General features: G+C 34.1%; 1 protein-coding gene across 3 annotated transcripts in view; it reads left to right on the top strand.

Annotated features, from left to right (window-relative positions):
* The window catches only part of LOC115432711 (rho GTPase-activating protein 7), a 356226-nt gene that overhangs the window by 288123 nt on the left and 51180 nt on the right, over window positions 1–16923 (top strand). For 2 of the 3 annotated variants that reach the window (XR_003937231.1, XM_030153642.1), the window contains exons 6-9: window positions 2399–2615; window positions 5308–5703; window positions 9420–9802; window positions 16618–16794. Coding sequence is in view for 2 of the 3 variants with exons in the window: in XM_030153642.1 (XP_030009502.1) it covers window positions 2399–2615; window positions 5308–5703; window positions 9420–9802; window positions 16618–16794 (1173 nt within the window). In the remaining variant the exon portion in view is untranslated. The remainder of the gene's footprint in view (window positions 1–2398; window positions 2616–5307; window positions 5704–9419; window positions 9803–16617; window positions 16795–16923) is intronic. The other variant, XM_030153641.1, reaches the window with a different exon arrangement.

Raw genomic sequence — 16923 nt, 5'->3', positions numbered from 1 at the left:
AAGTTAAGTTACGTTACATTACATTAAGATAAGTTATGTTAAGTTACGATAAGTTAAGTTACATTAAGTTAAGTTATGTTAAGTTACATTAAGTTAAGTTAAGTTAAGTTACGTTATGTTATGTTACATTACATTACATTAAGATAAGTTAAGTTACATTAAGTTAAGTTACGTTAAGTAAAGTTACATTAAGTTAAATTATGTCACATTACATTAAGTTAAGATAAGTTATGTTAAGTTAAGTTACATTAAGTTAGGTTAAGTTACATTAAGTTGAGTTAAGTTAAGTTACATTAAGTTAAGATAAGTTAAGTTATGTTAAGTTAAGTTAGGTTAAGTTACATTAAGTTAAGCTAAGTTAAGTTATGTTACATTACGTGCGCATATAAAAATCTGCATGTAACACTGTAAAAAGGACACAAAAATTACACTCTGTTTTTTCGAATATATTTTTATTCTCTCACAGGTACATTTTGGGAATTGAACTAATTATTCAAGACAGAGTGTTTGACAAAAACGACCACTGTTGCAAAATCACTCGCGATTTATGTGTTTAAATGGGTAGGTTCTGTATGTAACATAAGTGGACACGATGGGTTACATACAAAACCTGGAATGAGACTGAGATTGATGAAAAACCCACATGTGTGGATTAGAAAACCCACTAGGATCAACACATTTAACACAGTGTCTTTATTTATAGTCTGTAGAAGACCATTTACAGCCATGTTTTCAGATCTAATGCACTGACACCTGGGGAGATTTAATGTCCTATTTTTGGCCCGGATATTTGATTAAAAATTCATTAATTATAGGATGGCTCAGAGTAGAAGTATTTTTTTTTTTTTACATTTATCTGAGGTCATCATTCGGTACATCCTGGGGGGATATATGTCTAAATTTACCGTTTTATTATTGGGTCTAAAAACGCTGGTAAAGTGCCAGATACTAAAATAAACCCAGTTTCATGGAAAGACTCATTTCCAGTTCAGTCGCCATTTTAATGCTCATACCAGACATATGCAACATGATGATCAAATATACTTCCATTGTGCAAAAGAAGTTCTAGAATAAAAATAAACCAACAGACGTGGCTGCAGGATACAAATAAAGAGTTTACAACAGTAGATTTACACCGGTTCTTGTTGCGCTCTCTGCCCGTACGTTGTGTGAGTTTTTGAAAAGATCACGAACTAACTACGTGTCCTCACTCGTCTGTAGTTTATTCAATGACAGCCATCACGATAATGGTCTCAACTAGGGATGTAACGATAAGAAAATTTCATATCATGGTTATTATGACCAAAATTATCACAGTTATCATTATTATCGCAGTATTATTGAAATTGTGCTCAAAAATGTTCAAAAAGTACTGATATACGCACACTGAAATAATTTAACCAAATTGGATTAAAAAAAAATAATAATAATAAAATAAAATAATTGGCACAATGTACTTTCTGTTGGCAGAAACATTCAAATATTAACCTTTTTGGCCATTTTTCAGTACTTTTGATTTTGCCTTTCTATACTATATACAGAAATGTTTACTATACCCATGTTTGGTATCTTTTTTTTTCAGCACAGCTTCATCTATAACATCTGCCTGTTATTTTTTTCACTTTAACCTACTATATCAACACAAAAGGACAAAAAACACACAAAAACTATAAAATCCGATTTGAACAATGTATATAATTTGTTGCATAAATAACACAAAGATGCTTAACGAACCTTTTCAAAGACTTTAAAAGTGAATATTGGTTTCAAATATTAGGTGTAGAAAATTAAAACTGTAATAAATTAAAACTATACTCAAATATTTGGCATAAAAGTAGATCTTTACATAGGCGTTTTTTCCCCTAAAAGTGCGGTAATCAAACACGGTTATCATGATAATTAGAATTTAAACGGTAATACTAACCATTTACAATTTTACCGTGGTTTATCGTTAAACCGGTAATTGTTACATCCCTAGTCTCAACGACACACATGCGCACAACAGCTTCCTCTGAGACATTATCAATCGATCAGACATGAAACATCGAACAAAGCCGTGCATTGCTTGTTTTAAATAAAACCTTTGTAAATGCATTAGCTTCTTAAACAAAATATGTAAGGATTTTAATAACAACCATTTAAAATGTAATATTAAATTTGTATAAACCTGTATTTTCCCTCATTAACTAAATATAAATGTAATTATATTATACATGTGTACTTCAGTACCAATGAAGCTATAATAATACCTGAGGCCAAATAGACTTCTTAATGACCCATAGAGAACATTTCAAATAAATAATGAGCTTTTTAACCTACAAAAAAATAAGACATTTTAACCTGTCACCAGTTCTCAGTCCAGTTCTAACCTGAGGTGCACCTTCTTGAATGTGTCCAGTCTGCAGCATCAACCCCACAGTCGGACGTCATCATCACCTTCGTCTCCTCACACCATCAGCAGCAGCAGCAGTAACAACCAATCAGAGAGCAGCAGCACCGTCAGCACGCCCAGCCCCGTCACCCGCGTCAGGAGTAACTGTAAACGCTCCAACAGCGGCGTGGGCGGAGAACCAACCCGGACCAACCAGAACATCCAGAACCACAGCGGCACAGAGGTCGGTTTGATACGATATGTGGATTAATTTTATGAATTAAAATAGTGGAAGTATTTTTAAATGTTGACCTCATCAAAGCACGCAGAGGAGAAATAAGAGACGCACTGTAAAAAAAATGACTGTAGAATTAACACCAAAAAGCTGTAAAACTGCAACATAAAAAAACTGTAAGTGACAATACAATGCAAAGTTGTTTATTTGAAAAGATTTTTGTGTTAACGATGGAATCAAATATAGCTGTAGTTTTTACAGGAAGAGTATGTGAACAAAACCAGATTTGTATACAGAAATGATGTATTTCTATTGTTTTTAGAAAATTAAACTGTAAATTGAAATACAATGTGGTGCCGTTTAAATTGCAAGACCATAATGTTAAAATAATGGCATATTTGCTTATATTAGGGCTGGGTAAGTTAACGCGTTATTACCACGTTAACGCATTCATTAAATAACGCCTACAATTTTTTTTTATCTCACGTTAACGCCGTTTTATTATTATTCTGCCTTTCAAGCAAGTCTTAGTTGATTTATATATACGGACTCTTATTTTGAAAGTCATGCTTTTATTTTGGCGCTCCACACGCCGGTGCTGTGTGTACGTGCAGCTGAGAGGAGAAAAGAGTGAACTTTCCAAGTAATGCTGAATCAAACTGTGTGTAACTCCTGCAGAAGCAACGCCTGTATGTATCAATCATTCTGTTGTTTGCGAAATAATTTCACATGCAAACGTGCCGTTAGAAACATGTTTATGACGTTATTTTGGATGTGTTTATTACAATGTGTTATTAACATGTTTAAGCTAATTCGTTTATGCTAGCAGTCGCAGATGGGTTGCTAATTCTTTATGCAGGCTCATGTTAAGTTTATGTAAATTCATTGGTTGTGTTTAGGTCTAATATGCCAGCCTTTGAACTAACCTTTATTCATTTGCGATGTGAATGTTGTATTAGCAGTCATTTTATCTCGATGCTAACTTGAATGGAAAAATCCATAGACACGCTAACGATTAGCATTTACAGCTTAATTTAAGATTTACAACATATTTTTATCTAGCAACAAAGGTTCACATCAGAGATATTTTATACTATTCATTCTTACAACAACTGAACATAAAATACTCACAGGCAAACGTTTTTGGGGCCATACAAACAGAGTGAAAGAAATGTGTCTGTTAGTTCCTTCTTATGTCCGAACTGACTACAGTAACACGGAAAGGACAAAACATACGTTACTGCAACTTATTCCGACCACTTCAGGGCCCCTTTTGCTTGCTTTGAACAACTGAACATCACATATTATTGGGCTTATTAGTATCAGTACTTATTAGTGGGCTTAAGACTCCTGTCAATCACTCACAACTGTAAATACACTGGTGGGGACATAAACATATGTAAAAGTAGTGTTGTTTTACATGGACATTTTCATTTTAAATGTCTTCAGATGGTGGGGTTGAGAAGGACACAGTTGTTTGGAAGCACTGACGTACAATTATTTTTATCACCGGAGTACTTCCAGTCTGGAATATCACTGAAAGGCAATACACGCTGTTGATGCCCCCCCAACAACTATGTGATTAATCGCAGAAATCCATGCGATTAATCGCGATTAAATATACACATATACACTACACATACACAAATATACACTAATACACACACACACATATATATATATATATATATATATATATATATATATATATATATATATATATTTATATTTATATATTTATACATATATATAGGCCTGTAACAGTACACAAAATTTTCACTTCGGTACGTTTTTGGTTTTGAAAGCCACAGTTTGTTTTTTTTCGGTTCGGTACGGGAAGAAAGAAAACCCCTCAAAATGTCTTTAATACATTTATGAATTTTTGAACATTCTTCCCCCAATTTTTTGACACAATAGAATATAGAAAAACAGGAATAATATAATTCTGATGTTATAAATCAAATAGAAAATAAAATGAATTATTAATATTACTTAAATGTATTTTAAACATTAGTATTGCACTTTTCCCTGAAAGGTAGTTTTGAACAAACAACAAAAATCAAATCACAGTTCTGTCAGTTCACATTCTACATAAAAAGAACAACAAAAAAATTCCATATGAAGTGCAACATTAACAAGAAGACAAACTGGTGCTCTCTTTAAACAAACTGAAGAGAAACACTGACAACAAAATTAACCAAGAAAAGACCACGAACTAACTACGTGTCCTCACTTGTCTGTAGTTTATTCAATGACAGCCATTACAATAATGATCTTAACTAGGGATGGAATGATAAGAAAATTTCATATCATGGTTATTGTGACTGAAGTTATCAGTTATCATTATACTAGCAGTATTATTGAAATTGTGCAGTAATCTACACCTGGATTTTCTGCCTCCGTCCGTAATAATATACATTATATAGACTAAATGTCATCTAAAATTAACATTTATTTCCAACATAGTATAGCAAACTATTACATGATCAAAAAGAAATTAATTTTAACAAAAAAAAAGAAGTCTCCGTTTTGAATGTCTGGGGGTCGCCAGAAATTTGTGATGTTCAAAAAATGGGATCACGAGCCAAAAAAGGTTGGAAACCACTGGGTTAAAACATGATGATAATCCGTAAATCGCTACGTTTTCATCACTGTTTTTTTGTTGACTCTTCACTAACGTTAATGTCCGTTAACTCTGCAGAACTACAGAAACCAGATCAACAACAACAACAACAGCAGCCATGACAGTCTGGTCTTCCAGGTCCCCCACGGGCACAAACCGGGGACCTTCCCCATGTCCCTGGCCCACAAACACACCATCCTGTCCCCCATCATGGACCACAGCTCCGTCAACTGGAGGACGGGCAGTTTCCATGGTTACCGGGGGAGGCACAGCTGCCGCCGCGGTACGTCGGCTCTGGCCGCTGCCGGTCGGGCCCCGTCGTCGTCTTCTTCCTGTGACGCCGTCGGCCCCGGTCCGCTCCCTGGGCCAGACCACCGTCTGAGCGTCTACGACAACGTACCCGACCAGCTGCTGTCTGAGAGCGAAGGCAGCAGCGCAGGAAGTGACGCCGAGCGCATCAGCGTCGAGTCCGAGGTGGGCTTCTGTTGGTTTTCTTCTTTTGTTTTATGGACTTTTAAAATTTGTTTATTTTTGGGGGGGGTTTATGGGTTTTTAACATTTATTTCTTTACTGATTGTGTTTTATGCGTTTTTAAAATGTATTTCTTTCTTTATTGTTTTGTTTTAATGGATTTTTTAAATTTATTTGTTTATTTTTGGGGGTTTTTTATGAGTTTTTAATATTTATTTCTTTATTGATTGTTTTTTATGCATTTTTAAAATGTATTTTTGTCTTTATTGTTTTGTTTTATGGATTTTTTAAGTATATTTCTTTATTAATTGTTTTTTTTATGGTTTTGAAAATTTACTCCTGTATTTATTTTTTTCTTTTATGGGTTTTTTTTTTTTTTTTTCTTAATTTATTGTTTTTTTATGGGTTTTTAAAATGTATTTCTTTCTTTATTGTTTTGTTTTATGGATTTAAAAAAAAAAATTATTTCTGTGTTTAATGTTTTTTTATGGGATTTTTAAAATTCATTTCTTTATTTGTTGTTTTTTTTATGGGTTTTCAAAAAAATTTCTCTACTTATTGTTTTGTTTTATGATTTCTTTTATTATTACTGGGGGGGGGGGGGTCATGTTTTTTAAGGTGTTTGTGGGTTTGTTTTGTTATTTTGTTTCTATTTTATTTCATTTAAAAGATTTTTTTGATGGGTATTTTTTTGTTTCTTTTGGAGTTTTGATTTGTTGCTATTGTTTGTTTGCTTTGGTTGTTTGTTTGTTTGTTTTTTTTTATTGTTTTGGGGTTTAGGTTTTTTCTTGTTCCTGTTTTATTTGAGTATTTTGTTTTGTTTTTGTGTTTTTTGGGGGCTTTTTTTGGTTTATTTCAGTTGCTTTTTGGTGGGTGCTGTTTTTGGATTTTCTTTTCTTTTCTTTTCTTTTACCCTTTTTCCTTTTTCCCTATTCCAGTTATTATTCTGAATATTCCAGTTTTCTGAAATGGAGAGGGTTTGTGTAAAGACCATCATTTGGATATTCTGAATTAATCTATGTCTATTTTAATTCTGTTTTATTCAGTCTAATTCCATTTTATAATATAACTCTTACAGCTTTATAACATGTTTTTTTCACCTGAATAAAATAAACTAGATTTTTTTCTTGCTTTATCATGTATGAAATTAAACCCTTTTGACTAATTATTGTGCACAACCTAAAAAAAACAAAATAATAGTAATAAACTTTTAGACATTAACACCAGTTTTGTTTGAACATTAAACATTAATTTTTCAACCTTGAGCCAAAATTTAATATAGAAATAATAATAATAATAATAATAATAATAATAATAATAATAATAATAATAATAATAATAAATGGGTTTTTGTATTTGTGTGTGTTAAAAACATCAATAATAAACAATATAAGAGTAGAATTTTCACACAATAATAAAACATAATTACAAATAGAGGAAGTAAATAAATAAATAAATGATTCCTAGTGGATGTTGAGGCAGACAGACAATCTGTGCAAGAACACAGCAGCCATTGTTTTCTTTTTTCTTTCTTTTCTTTTTCTTTTTTTTTTTTACTAGGTCTAATGTTCCAAACAGCAGTAAATGTAATAACCATTTCCCCTTCAATGTAAAAATCACTATTCAGTCAGTCAGGTACCACAGCCAGACTTTCAGGCTTTTTCTGTCTTTCTACTTAAAGGACAAATCTCTGAATAAAGCATAATAAAGTTCAAATAAAAATCTATAAAACCAGGTAATTCAATCGAGGAAATTGATCCTGCGAAGCTAAAGTCCATATGGAGTTTTAGTTTTCCCATGAAGCCAAAAATCATTGCCTGAGCGCTCGCATCAAATTCCACTTTGGACCGAAACTATACAGACGTCTCTGGCAGACGACATAAATCACCTTTTCTTTTTCTAACGGAGGAGAGGTGCCATTTGGAGAAAGGCTAAGAACATAAAAACTGACGTAAAATATTAAAATATCCATTATAGATATAACTTTTAAAGAGCCACTTAAGGAAAAGAGTGGTAGCAGTCTTCTAAAACAGCATCAATCATCTGGAAAGAGGTTAAAAAGAAACAGATAGTTGATTACACAGCCCGGACTTTTTACATTTCCTGGGTTTTATGGAGGGTAATTGAGTTTTGGAAGTTCATCGTGGCTGTTTAAAAGGCAGCTGTTGTGAGATGGTTGTGTTTAAATACTGAAGAATATCTGTGTGTTTGTTCATTCTGGAGCAGAAATCCACATTTTTGAACACATATGATAAAAAGCTGCTTCCTGTCAGCAGTATTTTCAGATTAAATGTGTTCTACAGATGCTGGCAGATGGTTGGAAATAGTGTTTTATAGTTATTGAGAGACACATGCATGACCTTTTATTTATATGCATCAAAGTGGGTCATAATCAGTGTGGAGATGAATTTGACCAAAGAAATAAATATATACAAATGAATATATACAAATAAATATATACAAATGAATATATACAAATGAATATATACAGCAGTGGACAAAAGTATTACAATACTTAGTATATTGAAGAGGTTTTTCTTCTGCTTCTTCTGTTTCTTCTTTTTCTGCTTCTTCTTCTTCAGGTACTTCTTCCTCTGCTTCTTCTTCTGTTTCTTGTTCTGCTTCTTCTTCTTCTGCTTCTTCTTCTGTTTCTTCTTCTGTTTCTTCTTTTTCTGTTTCTTCTTCTTCTACTGCTTCTTTTTCTGTTTCTACTTCTGCTTCTTCTGTTTCTTCTTCTATTTCTTTTTCTGTGTCTTCTTCTGCTTCTTCTGTTTCTTCTTCTTCTGTTTCTTCTGCTTCTTCAGGTACTTCTTCTTTTGTTTCTTCTTCTTCTGCTGCTGCTGTTTCTTCTTCTGTTTCTTCTTTTGCTTCTTCTTCTGCTGCTTCTTCTGTTTCTTCTTTTGCTTCTACTTCTGCTGCTGCTGTTTCTTCTTCTGTTTCTTCTTTTGCTGCTTCTTCTGCTTCTTCTTCTTCTTCTGTTTCTTCTTTTTCTGTTTCTTCTTCTACTGCTTCTTTTTCTGTTTCTACTTCTGCTTCTTCTTCTGTTTCTTCTTTTTCTGTGTCTTCTGCTTCTTCTGTTTCTTCTGGTTCTTCTTCTGTTTCTTCTTCTTCTGTCTCTTCTACTTCTATTTCTTCTTCTGCTTCTTCTGTTTCTTCTGCTTCTTCAGGTTCTTCTTTTGTTTCTTCTTCTGCTGCTGCTGTTTCTTCTTCTGTTTCTTCTTTTGCTTCTTCTTCTTCTGCTGCTGTTTCTTCTGTTTCTTCTTTTGCTTCTTCTTCTGCCTTTCCTCTTCTTCTGTTTCTTCTTCTTTTTCTTCTTCTTCTTCTTCTGCTTCGTCTTTTTCTTCTACTTCTGCTTCTTCCTCTTTTTCTTCTTCTTCTTCTTCTTCTTCGTCTTCTTCCTCTTTTTCTCCTTCTTCTTCATAGTCTGACTAAACTGGCATATAATAATATTAAATGATTCGACTGTCTACACTATATAACTGTATTTACAAAACCAAAGGTAACATTCACTTTTATATTCTTTATATCGTAGAAAGTCCTGGAAATTAATTAGAAATACTGGTGAGAGGAAATAACACTGAAAAATCTGTGTTTCTAGAACAGATGTGGTGTTCAATGGACTTTACACAGAACACAGAGGAATGCTTCATCTCATACATTAGATAAATGTTCTATTTTTACGTGACTCTCCTTCATTTGCTGTCGTTTTTTTCTTCCAGGTGAGTCGTCTGATGGCAGGTGAGGACGTGTTTTCAGCTCTGGACAGTGTCCTGGAGAGAATCAGCAACCTTCAGCAGCTGGTGTCCTCCTGGAGTGAGAATCTGTCTGAGGACGACTCTCAGAGAGGTTCCTCCTCTTCATCTTCCTCTTCCTCCTCTTCATCTTCCTCCTCCTCCTCATGCTCCCAGGACTCACCTGCCCTTGTCGCATCCCCTTCGTGCCCTTCGTCTCCCAGCCACATCCACCTGGAGGTGCAGCATCCAGAGGACCAGGATGAGGAAGAGGAGGAGGAAGAAGAGGAAGAGGAGGAAGAAGAGGAAGAGGAGGCAGAAGGCTGTGAAAGGATACCTGGGAATGGAGAAGAGCCAGAGACCAGGAGCAGGTGAGACTAGAGTTCACTAAAATAATAATAATGATAATAATAATAATAATAATAAAAATAATAATAATAATAATAATAATAATAATAATAATAATAATAATAATACATTTTATTTATAGACTAGGCCTGTAATGGTACACGTACTGAACCGTTTCGGTACGCACCTGTTCGGTTTGGTACACAGCTGTACTGAAACGGCATAGTATGACAAAATGAAAAAGGAATGAAAGACGTCGCTCGATGCGGAACTTTAAATCCGCGCAAGTTTCACACAGACTTAATAAAGGAGCACACATTGACCCGAAATATGAAATAGCAGCTGATATAAGGTAAAAAAAAAAAACAACAAATATGATGTGAACCTGGAAGGAAGAGACTGAAGACCCTCCACCATCAGTACAGTCCAGTTTGGATCAGTTCAGGTTCAGGTGAAAGACAACAACGAGGAAAGAGACAGTGACAAGACGGACATTGTTTGGCCCCTGGGAACTACGGTAGTTCTAAAACACTTACACTAGCTCTGTCTGTCTATCACGCACGCTGTATAACAGAGGAATCAATAGAACGTTGAAAGTATGTAAAGTTTCACTTTCGTTTCATGACAGCGTTCGTTACCTTAGTTATGGACCGCACCCCCAGGTATATAACTGCACCCCCCTACCCCCCGGCTCCGACAAAAAAAAAAAAAAAAAAAAATCCCCCGTGCACACAAATACACACAGCGTCCTAACAGTTTGTTCTCTGTCCTAAAAGAAATCATTTGGTTCATTGTGTTGTCAGTGTTTCTCTTCAGTTTGTTTCAACAGAATACCAGTTTACCCTCTTGTTAATGTTGCACTTCATGTGGAATTTTTTGTTGTTCTTTTTATGCAGAATGTGAACTGACAGAACTGTGATTAGATTTTTCTTGTTTGTTCGAAACTACCTTTCAGGGAAAAGTGCAATACTAGTGTTTAAAATACATTTAGTAATATTAATAATTTATTTTATTTTCTATTTGATTTGTAGCAGCAGAATTATATTATTCCTGTTTTTCTATATTCTATTGTCTCCAAAAATTGGGGGGAAAATGTTAAAAAATTCATAAATGTATTAAAGACATTTTGAGGGGTTTTCTTTCTTCCCGTACCGAACTGAAAAAAATGAACCGTGGCTTTGAAAACCGAAAACGGACCGAACCGAAAATTTTGTGTACCGTCACAGGCCTATTATAGACGTGTAGAAGCCAATAATGCAATAACAGCTGATGACGTATAGTCCGGGAGCCAGGATAGCCTACCATGCACCCCCCCCCCCCCCCCCCCCCAACAAAATATCACCTGATTTTTTTTAACCTTTGTGATGTCCTAAATGACAAATTGAGTGATGACGCTAAAGCAACTCATTCCCAGTGTACTTTTTCGCGTCATATTTTAGGGTACTCTGAAGCGCGATATTTTCCACTGCTCTTGTGGTTCGTTTTTGCCACAAATTGACAAAGGTATTGTAGCCATTTATCCCACGGCAATTGCAGCATGTTATACATCTCTAGAATCTTTAGTTTCCAAATATGATCATTTTGTTTTTGTATCTTTATCACAATAAAAATGACATATGATATAAGGACAGCATGTCTTAAAATTAACCTTTACGCAAAAAAAATTCATAGCAGCAAATAAACTTTTAAGAAATATAGATCTCTGACAACTGTTCTGGTGATATATTACATATTCCTGATAGAACGCAGTACATATTGCATATTCATGCTAGAATTAGATGCATTACGATGTTTTGATGCTTACATGTTTAGATATTTGGGTATTCAAAAGTTCAATATTTTCTGCTACTCTTTCAGTTCGTTTTGTCATGAATTGGCATAGGTATTGTAGGAATATATCTCTTGGCAATTGCAACATGTTAGACATCTTGACACAGTCTATAATATCTAGTTACACGTAAAATAATTTTATTCTTGTAATTATAACATACAAAAATTACAAAATAATGACATGATAAAACATCAATTTAGTAATAAATTTGCCATTTTTAAAATGTAATAAGCCAATAATGTAATAAAAGTCCTGAACCGATAACATAATAAGTTTTGGTCAATAATGTTATAACTTATTGGCTGGTTATTATGTTATTGGCCTGGTTAAAAAAAAAAATTCTTTGCAAATGTAATAACTAAGCCAGTAGTGTAATAAGTTATAACTTTATTGCCCAAAATCTATTACATTATTGGTTCAGGACTTTTATTACATTATTGGCCTATTACATTTTAAAAATAGCTAATTTATTATATTATTGGCCGCTATTACGTTATCGGTTGTTCTTAAATTATTGGCTTCTACAAGGCGCCTTTCTTGGCACTCAATGAAACCGTACAGTAAACAGGAGAGTATGAAAACAGCAATAAAACAGAATAAAAAGCAAAAGGCAGGTTAAAAATTGGACAATGCAACTGTGTTCACATAGAGAAAGTGTTCCGAAACAGAGGGGTTTTGAGTTTGGGTTTGAAGACAGGGACTGAAGTGATATTTCTGAGCTCCGGTGGCAATGAGTTCCAGAGTTGGGGAGCAGAGCAGCTGAATGCTCTGCTAAAAGTCATTAACAAATGAATTTTAATGTATTCCATCAAGATTAAAACAAGTGGTTCCAGGCACAACAAACCCCGCCCCTCGCACATATCGTTGCTTATTTTGGCATCGATCCAGCTGATATCATGTCTATGTGTGTGCTGATGTCAGCATATCAACTGCCTCTGTATATATGCCAAGTTTGGAGTAAATTAGACATTTGAAATTGCCCATTATAAGTAAATGGGAGAAGAAAAAGATTTAAAAATTCGTGCAAATTTTTAACTTTGACCTACTTTTCCCAAAATGTAATGCCGTCTCTTGTGGGTCACTGACAATCTATAAACTCAATTTAATATGAATTCAACCAACACTTTTGCTGCTACAGCCATTGGAAATGTTGCCCACTGTAAGTAAATGGGTGAAAAACAAAAAGATTTTAAAAATTCATAAAAAAAATGTGAAGTTTGACCTACATTTCCCAAAATTATATGACATCTGTTGTGCATCACTGGCAATCTATAAAGTCAGTTTGGTATGAATTCAACCAACAGTTTTGCTACTACAGACATTTGAAATTTTGTCCATTATAAGGAATTGGGGTAAAAAAAAAAAATTAAAAATTCATAAAAAATTTGAACTTTGACCAACTTTTCCCAAGATTTAATAAGATCTATTTTGAACCACTGGTAATCTATAAACCCAATTTGGCATGAATTCAACCAACAGTTTTGCTGCAACAGACATTTGAAATTTTGCCCAATATAAGTAAAAAGGGAAAAAAAATAATTTAAAAAATTCAGTAAAAATGTGAACTTTGACCTACTTTTCCCAAAATGTAACAAGATATATTCTGCAGCAGTGGTAATCTATAAACCCAATTTGGTATAAATTCAACCAGTAGTTTTGCTGCTTAAGTGTTAGCAAACAAACAAAGACACAAACCGAACCAAAAACAATACCCCTCGCCTCCCCTTTTGGGGAGCGGGGTAATAACTGCCTTATTCTGTATGAATTAGCTGATTAGCCAAGTCGTGTAAACCTGGGGTTGGACAATATAAGCTGGGCTTCTTCTTACTCCTTTTTGGACCTAACGTATTGTTAAAGAGCCACAGTGAAATAATTATACATTTATGTGACATTTGGTTGATTTATTTCTATATATAGTGTGTCCTTTTAATTCTGGAATTTTTTTGCCTCCTTATATTCAAACTAAAGTCTATCTATAACTATATCTATAATAGAATACAATAGAATACAATATCTTCATGGAGCTAGCCTGAGGTGTCTCCAAACCAGTTTATGTACATGCATGTTTTCAACAGTTTGTTTCAGTAACTTAACATTTTATGGAAATACAGCTACGTCTTACATGTACAGTTGCACTAATATTATGATTTATTCATATTCAATGTGCGTACACTCCAGAGCTGGGAAACTGGTGTGAGAGACTGTGTCAAAACTAAACTCAGACCAAACAGAAGCGCTTATCGTCATCTTCAACCACCTCCATAATCAAGTCCGGTCAGCGCTCCGTCGCCTTATCCCACATATTACGGGGCACCGCTAAGAACCTGGGTGTTATCTTCGACCATGACCTAAGCTTTGGACAAAACGCAAAGAAAACTGATACAATCGTGTTTCTACCGACTCAGGAATATTTTCGAGATCAGAACAATGTAATCTTTTAGCAACACAGAGAAAATGATTCATGCATTTATTTCCTCATGTCTGGGCTATTGTAATGCCTTGATTACCTGCCTCAACCTCCGACTCTGAAAAAAACCCCACAACATTCACACATTATTATAGTTTTATCCTCCTCAAAACTGGTTATCAGTGATTTTTGCATTCAGTCTTTAACCCTTAAAGACCCAGTGCTACTTTTGTGGCAGTTTCCGAATTAATTTTTCTCTCTATTTAACCTTTCCCAAGTGATTTATCACCATTTATTATAATATTATCTTCTGAATTTAGCATTTTTCCAGTGAGGATCATATGGGTACTCCTATGAAACTGGGTTTATTTTGGTATCTGGCACTTTTCCAGCTTTTTAGACCCAATAATAAAAGGTAAATGTAGATATATTTCCCCCCAGGATGGACCTAAAGATGACCTCAGATAAATGCAAAAAAATTATGCTCTTACTCTGAGCCATCCCATAATTAATAAATTTTTAATCAAATACTGGGGCCAAAAAAAGGACCAAAATTGAAAAACTGCCTAGGTGTCAGTGCATTAGATCTGAAAACATGTCTGTAAATCAGGGGTGTCAAACTCATTTTGGTTCAGGGCCCATATTTGATCTCAAGTGGGCCAGACCAGTAAAATAATGACTTAATAACCTATAAATAATGACAACTCCAAGTTTTTCTTTTTGTTTTAGTACAAAAAAACAAAACAATCAAATTATGAAAATATTTACATTTTAATAAAAAGATGTGAATAACCTGACAAAACAGAGATTTCATTTGAAAAATTAGCACAATTTTAACAATATTATGCCTCGACTTATTATTTATACATGTACATTACACACAGTGTTACATAAACATTTAGTAACAGGCAGAATATTGTTAAAATTTTGGAGTTTGGAACTAAAATTTGAACAATTTCTACAACATTACATCTCTTATTATTAACACAACTACAGAACACAGTGGATCCATAAATGCACAAAACATTTAGTAACAGGTAGAATATTGTTCAAATTGCACATTTCAGGTTGTTCATCTTTGTTTTTATTTATGTATTTATTTCCATTTTATTGTGAAAGAATAGTTTTGTAAATGTAAATATTTTCACAGTGCAGTGTTATTTTTTTCACTTAAATTTTTTCCACTTAATTTGTCACAAAGAAAATTTGTAGTTGTCATTATTTATGGGTTATTGTGTTGTTATTTTTATGTGAGATCACGTTGGTCTGCATGTGGAACCTGAACCAAAATGATTTGGACAACCTTGACTGTACAGGTTCATTTTTGCACTTTCATCCTTCAGGGCCGGAATGGAACCTTTAGCGGGCCAGATTTGGCCCCCGGGCCGCATGTTTGACACCTGTGCTGTAAATGGTCTTATATAGACTATAAATAAAGACACTGTGTTAAATGTGTTGATCCTAGTGGTTTTTCTAATCCACACATGTGGGTTTTTCATCAATTTCAGTCTCATTCCAGGTTTTGTATATCATCCATCGTGTCCACTTGCATTACATACAGAACCTGCCCAGTTAAACGCATATAAATCGCAAATGATTTTGCAACAGCGGTCATTTTTGTGAAACACTCTGCCTTGAATAATTAGTTAAATTCCCAAAATGTACCTGTGAGAGAATAAAAAGATATTCAAAAAATAGTAGCGCGTCATTTTTGTGTCCTTTTGACCGTGTTACATACAGATTTTTGTGTTAAATATAATGTAAAATAATATAAAAATGTGTTTTATCTGAAAAATAGTTTCTCTCTTATCTCAGTTTTTACATTTGTTAACTCTGACTTTTATACTGATTCTACACTTGTTAAATACTGGCACCAGCATCTTTATACTTGTTATTGAAGACAGGGTGTGTGCATGTGTGTGATTTTTTACATTTAGAACCCTTTTTATTATTATTTTTTATGCTTATTATACTCTATGGACTGTAACTATTTACATGTCTGATACAAATACATAAATGAAAAAAAAAAAAAAAAAATGTGTGTCCCCCTGTTGTGTGTCCAGCAGAGTGAGTCAGCAGCTGCACTGGTCCAGCCAACAGAACCTGCCCAGTTAAATGCATATAAATCACAAATGATTTTGCAACAGTGGTCATTTTTGTGAAACACTCTACCTTGAATAATTAGTTCAATTCCCAAAATGTACCTGTGAGAGAATAAAAAGATTCAAAAAAATAGTAGCGCATCATTTTTGTGTCCTTTTGACCGTGTTACATACAGATTTTTGTATTAAATATAATGTAAAATAATATAAAAATGTGTTTTATCTGAAAAATAGTTTCTCTTTAATCTCAATTTTTACATTTGTTAACTCTGACTTTTATACTGATTCTACACTTGTTAAATACTGGCACCAGCATCTTTATACTTGTTATTGAAGACAGGGTGTGTGCATACGTGTGATTTTTTACATTTAGAACCCTTTTTATTATTATTTTTTATGCTTATTATACTCTATGGACTGTAACTATTTACATGTCTGATACAAATACATAAATGAAAAAAAAAAAAAAAAATGTGTGTCCCCCTGTTGTGTGTCCAGCAGAGTGAGTCGGCAGCTGCACTGGTCCAGCCAACAGAACCTGCCCTCCATGCCTCCCAGTCCAGGAGTGGAGAACCAGTCCGTCTCCCAGTTCATCCTTCTGCAGAAACTGTCGCTGCTCAAACTCACCGCTCTGATGGATAAATACTCGCCGTCCAGCAAGCAAGGCTGGAACTGGTAAGGAGCGTGATTTAGGCGATTATACGCTTGAAAGTGTACGCGGAGGAAGACGGAGAGGAAAGAAACTGGGCAAAATCTACACTAATCTGACATGCACACGGAAAAACTTCATCAAGGAAACAAACT

This window comes from Sphaeramia orbicularis, chromosome 14, assembly GCF_902148855.1.
Source record: "Sphaeramia orbicularis chromosome 14, fSphaOr1.1, whole genome shotgun sequence".
Classification (NCBI taxonomy): Eukaryota; Metazoa; Chordata; class Actinopteri; order Kurtiformes; family Apogonidae; genus Sphaeramia; species Sphaeramia orbicularis.
The sequence above is the reverse complement of the archived record's forward strand: the minus strand, read 5'-3'. Positions and strand labels throughout refer to the sequence as shown.